Raw genomic sequence first — 12,304 nt, 5'->3', positions numbered from 1 at the left:
TTCAGTCATAACCAACATGAAGGAAACATTGAGTTCCCCTTACTGGAATGAGTTTTTTTCTGTTTGAAGGTTGTATTAGTGGAGTATGCACATTGAGCCTCGGCCCTGGTTCATCATGCCGATCTTCTGTTGTTTCTGTCTGTGCTGCAGACGTATTGAACCCCTTGGAGTGGGTTCAAAACAGCTGGGTCTTTTTGATCGACTGGAGCCAAGATGGCGCCTCTCCAGGCTTGAAGGAGCCGCTCAAAAGATGTTAGCAGAGACTGTCTGCTTTCACATGGAGGATTTTGGAGAAGCCCGGTCTCTTCTTTAGAGCCTGAAACAAAAAGGCAGGAAGGGATATCAGAATCTCATTTTCCCAAAGCAGCTCAGTCGCCAGAAAATGTTCTACAATCTACACACCATTAATACATTAAGATTTGCACATGTTATACATATCATGTAAACATCTTTACAATACCTGTCTTATCAAGTTCACATTACAAGCATATGAGGTGACTTCATGTCAGAAGGTAGAGGGGATGGTAGAGGGGTGACAGCTCGCTGAGACAGCTGTTCAAGACAGCGTTTTAACGTTTGTAAGCGTCAAACCACTGCACATTTGTAACGCAACGTCGGGACACTTTCCAGCCATGTTAGTGCTTACAAAAACTGATGTTTTTAACAAGATTTCAGGACATTTTCAAGCCATGTTAGCGGATATTTTTGACGAGTCGTCAGGACGGCTGCCCATTGAGAGACCCGTGTTCAAGGCGGAAACCACTGGATATTTTTAAGGAATGTTGGGATATTTTCCAGCCGTGTAAGTGCTAACAAAGCTGGATATTTTTTATGATACCTTAGTACATTTTCCATTTTTGAGACAGCTGCCGAGTCAGTAGCCACTGTTTGAGACAGAAACATTTGTAAGCCTGAAACAACTGGATATTTATAAGGAGACGTTGGGACATTTTCAAACCATGTTTGTGCCGACAGAGCCAGGTAAACTAATACATGATGTGTGTTTTTTGTGCCTAAACTTAACCGCACCATAGCTTTGTCGCAGCATGACATTGAAATTTGAACCGAAAGAAACTTAAGAGTTGCAGCGTAAAGAAATATAAAGTCTCAACATATCTGTGGTACGCAGAAACATACATTTATTCTGAGAGGCAACCTCTATGATTTTTGGACGGTCAAAATACTCCATTTCCCCGTTGTCTTCATGCCTTTATGTTTTCTTCCATTTACATGAAATGCGTACACTAAATGATGCATGACAGAAAACTATAAAACCTGTAAAGCATTGAGGTGCAGCAGGTTAGGATGACTGTCCTGCTTCATAAGCTTCGCCTCTACAGAACTTGCTTCAAAACATGGATGATTAAGCATGAGAGGAAAATGTTGGCTGCCTTTTCACAGCAAACTTAAATAGGGAGGGATAAAAATAAATCATAGCTGTTTGTGGCTTTTGGAGAGGTTACCTAACTGCTGTGAGCAACCCCACCATCTTGAGTGTTTCATCCAAGATGAACACACTGTAAACTGACTCATAAAAACAAAACATAAATAAAACTGGGATTTCACAGCATTTATATCTCGGCTTGTGTGTGTGGTCGGCTGAAACAATGACCCGAGCCTCTCGCAGCGAGCCTCTGCTCGAGTGAGTTAGCACCATCCACAAACCAGCCATCACTGGGGCTTCAAGCATTGAGTCATGGTTTAAACGGAGTGTAGTTGTGATAAAAATAGATGCATCTTATCCCCTGAACAACTGTTGGCAAATGTGTTAAAAAAAGAAACAAAATTCACAAGAGAGCGCTCAACAGAAAGCAGACTTAGTAGTAGTTACAGAGTAAAATAATAAGTGTGTGGTGGCGCTGAGGGGAAACTGATGTGGTGACTAAAAACAATAACTGTCTTCCTGTAGGGAGCATAAATGTGCACATGAAATGTTATTTGTTTATGTGAATACAACAAGTGTGATCTGCTCATCTGAAAAATTAAAGGTTCGGCCAGATTAGAAGAAAAGTCTTCCGCAGTTTTCCACGTGTATGAGTTGAGTTGTGTCTGTTTAATCAGCCGATGTATGTCAAACTGGGGTGCGATGTGAGACAGAGAGGTGCTGTTACCTGCAGCTTGTTCACCATCTCATCAAATAATTTCCTAGCTTCAGGGCTGTTGGGGTCCTCAAAGTAGTCTTCTATACCGATCTGAACGACGATGGACTTCAGGTTGCGGCAAACACCTACACGAGCGAAAGGAGGATTTAGGCAGCAATAATTATCTGGTAGTCAACAGTGTGTTCATATTAGAAATCTGTATTTAAAGTTATGAACAGTATAAGGAAATTGATTTATAAATAACCCTAAACAAAAGTTATAGCTTAACCCAAAGTGTTTGAGTAGCCTACTCAACAGGATTGCAGACAGTGGGCCTACTGTAGCCAGTGTTCAAACTCACTGTTGAAATGGAGCAGGGCTTTGGGAGTGACTGGCGTTGATGTGAGCACCAGCATTTCCAGGCCTTTCAAGCCCTCTCTGCAAACCTCTGCCGCCACCTCCTGGTTGATCTCGCTCACATGATCCAACTCAAGCACCTGCAAGCGCATGCAGTTCCTCGCTGGGTTGAATGGAGGTAAGCAAATGTAGAGATGGGGAGGATAAGTATGGGATTACTCTTATTTCTACTTAAAATATTGAATTACACTGAATAAATGACACAGTTACACTTGTTTTGAGATGTTTTTCACTTCGCTTTTTCACAGAAATCTTTACTTATTACAAGCAAGAAACAAATTGCTTTCATTATTTTTTTGACTTTTCTTTTAAGTCACATTTTGTGGGAGTGAAGGCGCAAAGAAGATGCTGGTTTAATGCAGCATCTGTGCAGTCCTAGTTTATGTTCTGATACGACTGCAGTCATGAATGAGGATGCAGTGTGACGGTCTTATCATGAATATCCGTAAAAAATAAATCACTTCACAAAAGCAACATTTACCTAGAGAGGCCAGACCCTGAATGCCACATCCAGCTCCACCCACACCAAGAGCACGGAGGTGTGGCCAACATCTTCCAATCGTCTGCAGGCACCGGTTACTGAAACGAGCAGGTTGTTGACTAAAAGAGACAAAAAACAGTCCCAGGTCATTCGTTTAATAACACACAGCATTGATATCACAACAGATAGAATATCTGGCATGAACCAGAGGTATGAGAGGTTCAGCATATTTCTCTGTATATTACCATGGGTGTAGTGGCGCCACCTGTAGGGAGATGATGTCTCTACAACCTGCTCCAAGGGCCCAGATCACCTCCTGGCCAACTGGATCCGTGGCACTCCTGCAGCACAGCAAATGTCCACACAGTTTGTGTTTATTTTACATACATGCGACACTGTATGTCTACAGCATACAACAATGTGCAGTCTTACTGATGCATGAAAGCAAAGTAACTGGGGAAAAATATAAGTGCAGGTTACAGTGGACTGGGACATGCGGGAGCTGCTGGGTGTACTGGTGTACCTGTAGGTCACAGCCTGCAGAGCTCGGCAGTAGCAGCTGGCCAGCCAGAGGGAGCGATCAGTCAGCAGGTTGGGGCAGTGTGAAATCTTCAGTATCAGCAGGTTACTTCCTGTGGCCTTTAACAACGCCTCCAGACCTTCCTCCAGACAGCCACTTAGAGGAGAACGCAGCGGAAGGTCAACAAAAAAGAAAGACAGACAGAGCAGAGGGAGTAATTCTCCTGTCCTTCAGAACAGCACTTCTACCATTTGTAGCACAAAACAAAATGTTCCTGCGATGTTGGCAGCAATATATGCAGGACGCAGCATATTTATGTATTGTCTGCAAGATTTAAGAGCAGATTCGAGCTGGAATATCCACTGTCTCTTTCAAACAAAACATTTAGACGCCAACCACTCCTATCGAGCGTTGCTGACCCTGCATATGAGGGAACACATTAATTAGTTGTTTATTAGAACGCCTAATAGTACCATATTGGCTCTTTATGTGTAATTATAAAGCACTTATTAATGCCTTGTTCTGCAACTACTAGGCCTCCTAATTACTGCTTAATGATAGTAAGTAAGTAAGTGCAGCTGTGACCTCCTACTGTGTCTGTTTGTGCTACATGTGTCTCACCGTGTGCTTTTCAGGTAGTCCTCCTTGGTCTCCTTCTTTCCCCGCTGTCTTGGTTTGAGGTTTTGCAGGATGAGAGAGTGCGTCTGAGTGCACCACTGAGACAATATGCTCAGGAACTAAGAGACAAACATGGGGATCAGTGAAAAATCTTCAAAACCATACAGCTTTGCACCGCATGCTACAGTTCTGGTAATGCTACTGGCTGCATGTGTATACAACTAAATGTTCACTATGCACCTTGGAAGAAATGCGAGCGTTCTCCAGCAGCACCCTGGTCCACACAGCCGGGTGACGGGCCACAAACTTCCAGTCACGGCAGACCTCGGCTGCTCTCAGCAGGGTTTTGGTGTCCAGGTAGGTGAAGATACAGAAGAGAGCCGCACGCATCTTCAGGATCTCTGGACTGATCACCTCGTTGGATTTGGATGGGCTCTTTTCATGGCGGCATGGCTTGTATACTCCTTCAGACCGACCTGTGGGAGGATAAACAGAGTCTATTTGAGTCTTCTAATCCTTCAACCCAATGTGGGTTATTACAAGTTAAAAAAAGGGACTCGTTTTCAAGGATTTGTAACAATTTTGGAACACCAGACTATGGACGCCATGTATTGGACCTCGATTGTTTTCAAGTTCTTTCTTAAAATCATCATAGTGGCACATAAGACAAGAGTCTAATCTATTGAGACATACACTCATGTGTCATACTGCTAGCAGTCTAATGCCCCACAGACAGGACAGAACAAGGTTGAAATGATGCTAAATTTAAAGCTGGACATGTAAATATTACAGAGTCCAAATCCTTAACATTGGCCCTGACTATCTACACAACTACCTCTGCACTTAAACATGTTATATCAGCCAAACTGGCATCTACCATCTTATCTTTTGACTCCGAAATCCATCATCCATGCTTTGTTTTCCTCACGTTTAGACTACTGCTGTTGTCTTTTAATGGGCATAAAATCAGGAAAAACAATCAGCAGAATCCAAACTGTGCAGGACGCCCTGGAGCTGTGAGACTCTGGATAAAACTAAGAAAAGAGAACATACTGAATCACTCCTCTTTAAATGCTCTAACTCTGCATGCCAGTAGGTTTTAGAACGGATTTTAAGATCCGACTTATTACTTTTGGCACTTTACTTGACCTGGACCCTGCTTGCTTTCTACGAGGGCTGAAGGATAGGCCCCCGACACGAATCAAGATTTTAGTGGGAATGGTAAATTTTGCATTTCATTTTCAACTAGGATGGCTCCCTGTAGAGGGCAAACCTTTGCCAAGGTCCAACAGTCCCCTTCAAATCAATCAAGTCTAATCCAATATCAAACTGACTATTCCTGTATCACACTCAATTTTGAGCCTTCCATAACTGCTTAACCATAATTTAAGGAATCATTATTTCCATAATGTTGTGGAGGAATAATTGGTTGCTAAAAAGCTCAGGTGCACACAGCTGTTACCATATAACAGCTGAAAAAACACTACCTTCCATGAAAACATATTTAAATCCACTGGATCCAGATTTTTTTAGGATCCAAACAAACTGGACTCACTTGTCGATATCAGTGGCCTAAATACGTCTGATTTTTTTCATCAATATCGCTGCATTATTCCCTGAGAAATCAATGAAAATGTTAGAAAACATCTCCTATCTCGCAACGTTAAAGAAAGTGAGATAAAGTTTCCTGGATCCGTCCCTTTATCCACCAAAAATGGGGTCTATTCTGGGCCGAGACCCGTCCTCCATCCAAGTTTTGTGGAAATCCGTTCAGTAGTTTTTGTGTAATCCTGCTGACAAACACAGAAGATGTCTTGTTATGTCTTACAACCGATACTAGATTTTTGGAGCTGATGTTGATGCATATATCAGAGGGAAAAAAAGACATTATATCAATTCTGCAATAAACTTTACTGGACATTTGACCATTATAAATGACCCCAAGCATCTTTTTCTGCATCGTTTTGTATTAAAAAAAAGTTTCATTAGTATTTACTCCTTTTTTTCTGATTGTGATGTTCTCATCACTTTTCATTGCTTTCTGTTTGCTTTTTGTGAAGCACTTTGTAGTTTTGATAACTGCTCCATAAATAAACCTCATTACCTCTGGCCAAGGAGGCTGTGTTTTCACCCTTGTCCGTTTGTTGGTTGGTTGGTTTGTAAACAGGATTACAAGAAAACTACAAAACAGATTCCCACGAAACTTGGATGGAGGATGAGTCTTGGGAACTTTTTCTCGCTTTCTTTAACGTTGGTAGATGGGACGTTGTTTTGACATTTTTGTTAATTTCTCAGGGAACAACCCATGGATCTTAATTTTAAAAAAACTTTTTTCTCCATTGTATTAAAGGGGCCTGTTGGGCTTTGGCGGAGGTATGTGCTCTCCTGAGTGCCATTCTAGTTCCTATTATTATTATCATACATTTAAAAAAAAGTTGAATTCAAAGCTTGTAGAGACGGACTTTGTTTGACTTCTATTTTCTGAAGACGAGCCAATTTTCTAAAGAACACACACAAGTAGACACCACTTAATGTTAAAAAGACATTCTGTCACATGATGGCGCCAACCTTCAACAAGACACTAAATGAGATTATATAATTTTTTTTCCTTCTTTCCATCTTTTCATTCTCTCTATTGGCTGATACCTTGTGTCCAATCCAGACTCGTCTTATTCCTCCCAGCAAGATTGCTCTGAGATGACTCATTTCATCTTTGGCCTTGGAAGGCGTCTGCTCGAAACCATCAGGGCTATGAACCATTACTTACACTCTTGCTCTCTCTTCCTCTTTCTCTCTTTACTTCTTTCTCTCTCTCTCTCTCTCTTTCTCGAACACACACACACCACCTACGCTCAAGACTGCCAAATGAACTAAAAAAGCCAAGCTGTGTGTTACATGCTGCGAAAAAACTGCGCGCTTGTAGATACATACCATCTGATAAAAGCTGGCAGAGGCTCTCCCAGTAAGGAGAACTACGTCAGAGCAGAGGAATGCCAGTAACATGTAGAGCGTTACGTGAGAGAAATCTTTGAGTTAATGAGGCAGTCATAGCAGTTCATACCAATTTGTCACAGGGCTCTGGCCCAGTTCTGCTACTTCACTGACTTCCTCAGTCCACCTGGTGTTTAAAAGAAACCCGACAGCAGGTGGAGAAAGATGGAGGGCAGCAGCAGTGAGTTTAAGGATCTTGGCAGGGTGGGAAGTTAACAGAGAGATGTACAATCTGTGGTGGATATGAAGAAATGTGCGGGCATGATTGGCGGTCTGACTTGGCTCGGCCGCAGAAGCAAAGCTTAGTGAGACGAGCAACTGAGATGATACAACTGACAAACAGCGATCTCACAAATACAGCAACATGTATGAATCAGTTTACTCATCATCTTTAACAGACATTCTGGTGGTGAACAACACAGCGTAAACACTTCATGAAGAAGGACTTCAGCTGATGAACTCACCAGCGAAATCATCGCAACCAAATTGGATTATGAGGTTGTACGCACACACCCTAAACTGTTTATCTTGTTTCTGATGGTTAAACGCTTTTGTTTGTTTCTTAAATGTCTCTAAAAGTGTCTCTAAATCATATATCACCCTCTATCCATAGAGCATTTGCATAAGGACAACATCTGTGGCAGTGTTTGTGATTAAATTACTTCAGGGTTGAAGTCATTTTTCATGAAGTGTTTATATTTCTGTGTCTGCACACTGCAGCAGAAATGGGGCCTCTTTCCTCCATGTTTACCATATATGTTCTGATCCACGTTCAGTTTGTGGTCTGAGCTCTGGTCAGTGGCACAGCTCCACTGCAACTCAACCTGACCTAGATCCACATCAGTCACTGCTCTCACGGGAGTCATTTTAGAGCTTTTATTCTGTGAATCCTGGCTCCCATGTGCCTGAGCTGCTGGCTGGATGTAAGATTGGAGAAAGTGTGTGACATTTCTAAGAATAACAGGTAGGAACAACTTCCCAGAGAGCCGTTACCTGTGTTAGGGCGATATCCTGCCCTGCCGTGGTGAGGATAGGGAGCAGAAGACTGCTGGACCTCAGCCACAGCTCTCCTCTCTTGTTCCCACATCTCCACCTCGGACTCGGTGGTCCGGGAGCCCACGTCTGACACATCTCCCTCCTCGCCTTCGGTGCTGTTCCTGTAAGGTCGCCGCTGCCAGTTCTGGATAGCCTGTTTACGGAGACCCCAGTTCCTCGATCCACCACCGCCACATCCAGGGGAGCGCTCATAACCCCCCTCGCCCAGCCGGCACTGCATGTGATAGTACTGAGCCTCGGGACACTCCTCCATGGGATGCATCTCCACGCTGTCACTGTCGTAACCTCCAGAGCCCTGCGAGACCGACTTGATCCGCCCTGACGCTCTGCAGTGAAAGAGAAGGAATTGTGCAATAAAGGACGAGTTTAAATGAACAGATTGACATTTCAGGAATTTCACTTATTTGCTTTCTCGTAGACAGTTAGATGCAAAGATCCACACCGCTCTCATGTCTGCTTGTTAAATATGAGGCTACAGCTGGTTAGCTTAGCTTAGCACAAAGAAAGGAAACACGGGGAAACAGCTGACTTTCCTCCATGCAAAGGGAACAAAATCTGCCTTTTAAAAGAACATTTTCAAACTCATTAAATTACATGTTAAAGACTGAAGTGTAAAAATGACAGATTGTGGATTTACCAGGGGTCATGAAGAGGACTACTGGACAGGCAGCCAGCGATCAGCAACTAGTGAAGACGCCAAGTCACTGTACCAGGCCAAGAAATAGCCTTTTTTTTTTTTTTAAATGGATTAAACAAACAAGATATAATGTTGTAATTTGTAAGCTAAATATATTTGTGTCTCAATAACAAAGTAAATCAATGTGCTTATAAGACAAGATATTTAAAAAAAATATGACAATATAAAGAGCCACATGGATTTTGTTGGACACTGACTGAATACAGACAAAGAAAGCGTGTCTTGACTACACTGTAATAAAAAAATAGGAGACAAATAAACCTTATGGCAGGAAGTCAGGAGTGTCTCACAGAGTATAATAACATCTTTTATGGTGATTTCAAGACAAAAAACATAGTTTCCATTGGCTATTGTTTTACTGTAAGTTCAATATATTGTATAGTAGAAGCATCAGAGTAGCATCGGAGTGACTAAATGATAAAACGTATAACCTTACTGTCCCAATTAAGGTTTTCCCAATAAAATTATGTGGTGCAAGATTTGACAAATAGTCCGAAGTAAAGTCTTAAGACTTGATTTGAAAGAACTGAGAGGTTGAGTGTTTTTTCCAGATATGTGTTGCACAAAAACTGAATGCTGCTGTTAGGCTAGCTAGCTAGTTTCTTCCTGGTCTTCATGCTAAGCTAGGCTAACCGCTGCCATCTGTAAATTCATTACAACAAACAGATGAGAGAGTGGTATCAAACTGCTCATGTAAACAAGAAAATGAATAAGTGTATTTTACAAAAACATTTAACTATTCCTTTAATCCGTTAATGATGCACCGTCAGCTTTGCTTTTAACCAACAAAATATCACAATCAAGCTGCCGATTAGTGTTTGGAGAGCTCTTGAGGCGTATTGGTAGTATTTTTAAATTAGAAAAACATTTTGCACAGACTCATGAAGATGAGTTTCTGTTTCTGCTGTGTGATTATCGCCACTCAAATGCTTAACTCTACTATTTCTGTCAACAGACTGACAATCAGATATTTGTTGTTTCCTGATTTTGATTATCTTGTAGCATCACGTTTCAGAGAGTTAAATGCTATCTAATCATGCGTTAACATTAATTGTATTGCCGACAGCAGATAGTGATCTTAAGTATGACAATCTAATTGTACACTCACGTACCCACACTACACATGAAAGACAAAAGATTGCACCTGCTCTGAATCCTTTGGCAACCTGTTCATTTGATTCCTCCTGATTATTTGTTTCTGTGGAGACTTCAGTCTCTTCAGCACAAAGTAAAATCCTTAAAGGTCCACTGAGGCAAACAGCAGTATTGGTATTTAATTTGACAGTAATGGATGCACTTCTGAAACCAAAACGAACCACAAAAAGGTACCGTAATACTGACAAACAACAGCCGCATTTCAGGGGATTTATAGTAGAATGAGGGCAGCTTTTGTAAAAAAAAAAAAATGAACTGCTACAGTCCTTAAAATAACCTCCCAGCCAATACAAGTAATGAGCAGTTACAAATATCAGCCTCTACAAAAGTAGGACATTTTTCTCTCTTTTCTCCATTTCTTCCTTCTCCCTCGTCTTTCTCGCAGCATAATATGAAGAGTGGAGGCATCAGCGTACATCAATTTACGACTAAAAATGAAAGAGAATGACGGCTGATACCGAAGGTACCACTTATCAGCGCTTACAAGGGAAAGCGGTGCGCCGAAGATGAGATGAATGTTATGCCTACATGAATTCAGATTATGTAAAACCAAAACAGTGCTGTGTGTTTATGGCTTCCAAACTGGGTCAATGACACAACTGTGAGTTGTTACAGTCTCATGAGTTGGTTGTAGAGCAGCGACCTGGTAAAAAACTGCGCAATGTTTAGTCAACATTGCATCAGTAATAAGACATAATGTGCCAGACGTAATCATGTGAGTTGATTCTAATCATGAGACGCTCGTAATTAGCAATTGCTGATTAATGATTTCAGTGTGCATCCAGAATGTAAAGTAGCCTCAGAGAGTGAATATAAAACAACTCAGTTATCAGTGGAGGAAACACGCTCACTCCTATGTAACAGCATAGCTTAATGTGCAAACCAGCATGAAAAGGAGGCTTTACACTCATAAAAAGTTACATTTGATGTCCTCATGCAACTTTGAAAGAACCACAGTGATGAATAATATTTACATGAGACGCTTTAAGGCAGTTTTTTTCTTGGATGTCTGGAATTAAAGCACAAGAGCCCATAAAAACACTTAATTACCCATCGAAGGTCACTCCAAACAAACAGGGCGCAGCATTTTAACAGAGAAACCGCTAACTGCTGCTCACTATACTCTTTGCTGTAGCTACTAGCTGCTGTTAGCAAGTTAGCTCAGTTAGCAGTGGAGCTAAGAGGCCCTATTAGCTGACAGCAGGGACATGACAGGCATGCGGCGAGAGGGTCGGCCATATTTTCACATCTCACTTAGGGAGGATTTATTTTGTCAAACCAGTATTTCCTTTCTTGACATTTGAGTCAATTGAGTTTATGTTGGGGTTTTTTATTAGCCTTTAAAAGCTAAGAGCACTTGTGAAACATAGAGAATGCAATCGACTCCCAGCTCCAACTATGGGGGGCTAATGCCTCCTGAGGTAAGGTAAGTGTGGACAGGGTTAGCAGGTTAGCATGCTAACTTCAATAGACGTCAGCACTGTTGTTTCCTCACATCCTGTCGAAAATGTTCGCTCATTTTTTGAATGTTTAAACTAAAATTCTGGCCACACTGCATCTTTAAGAAGAATATATACAGTATATATATATATTTTTATGAGAGTCTTGTATGTCATGTATATATGTTTATTATTAACTGTTAATTAGAATTACACTTTTACATAAAATACAAATTAATTAATCAAATTTGTGATAATTAAAAAAACTATCGGAGGTGTAAAACTGATACATGTAGACTAATGATTGTTGCATCCGTATCTGGTGGTCGTCAGTATCAATAAATCACTTGTGCACACTTGAGATTACAACCTTTACTTCATCTAGTGGCAAACACATTATGATCCCCGATGAAGAGACATTAATAACCAGAAGACAGAAGGCTCAGCGGGTTGTTGCTGGGTCACTGTCTGTGTGCGTCTGTGCATGTGTGTGTGCTGTACAATCAATGATTCAAAGGGGAAGGCCTGCTAAGTTCTGCATGACGTCACGTTAGGAAACACATTCGCATACCAACTGGGAGTGACAGTTGTGTTAGTCAGAGTGTTATAGCACGACCATGTGTCTGAAACATCCAGCAGGGACACAGAAATACTTCAGTCAGACCTCCTGCAGAGAGACGCCCAACCTGCGCATCACTGCTTCTACTGACAACAAATGATCTGAAGGGTTTTTGAGTTAGTTTTCTATATCGTATCCTTTCTAGAAGTCAGAGGATTACAAACTGGAGTTGGTTTATTCATTTTAACTTCATTTTTTTTGGCAAATAAACTCTTCATCTATTCCGTCAC

The 12,304-nt window shown here is 41.4% G+C and overlaps 1 protein-coding gene across 1 annotated transcript in view; it reads right to left on the bottom strand.

The window, feature by feature from the left end:
- Positions 1-253: 253 nt before the first annotated feature.
- Positions 254-12,304, bottom strand: part of fbxo41 (F-box protein 41) — a 39,495-nt gene continuing 27,444 nt past the window's right edge. Inside the window, exons 5-13 of the mRNA XM_073477673.1 lie at positions 8,102-8,490; positions 4,358-4,593; positions 4,121-4,236; positions 3,503-3,655; positions 3,225-3,320; positions 2,980-3,098; positions 2,443-2,601; positions 2,112-2,227; positions 254-316 (exon numbers count right to left, since the gene is read on the bottom strand). Of these exons, the coding sequence (XP_073333774.1) occupies positions 254-316; positions 2,112-2,227; positions 2,443-2,601; positions 2,980-3,098; positions 3,225-3,320; positions 3,503-3,655; positions 4,121-4,236; positions 4,358-4,593; positions 8,102-8,490 (1,447 nt within the window). The remainder of the gene's footprint in view (positions 317-2,111; positions 2,228-2,442; positions 2,602-2,979; positions 3,099-3,224; positions 3,321-3,502; positions 3,656-4,120; positions 4,237-4,357; positions 4,594-8,101; positions 8,491-12,304) is intronic.

This window comes from Pagrus major, chromosome 1, assembly GCF_040436345.1.
Source record: "Pagrus major chromosome 1, Pma_NU_1.0".
Lineage (NCBI taxonomy): Eukaryota > Metazoa > Chordata > Actinopteri > Spariformes > Sparidae > Pagrus > Pagrus major.
The sequence above is the reverse complement of the archived record's forward strand: the minus strand, read 5'-3'. Positions and strand labels throughout refer to the sequence as shown.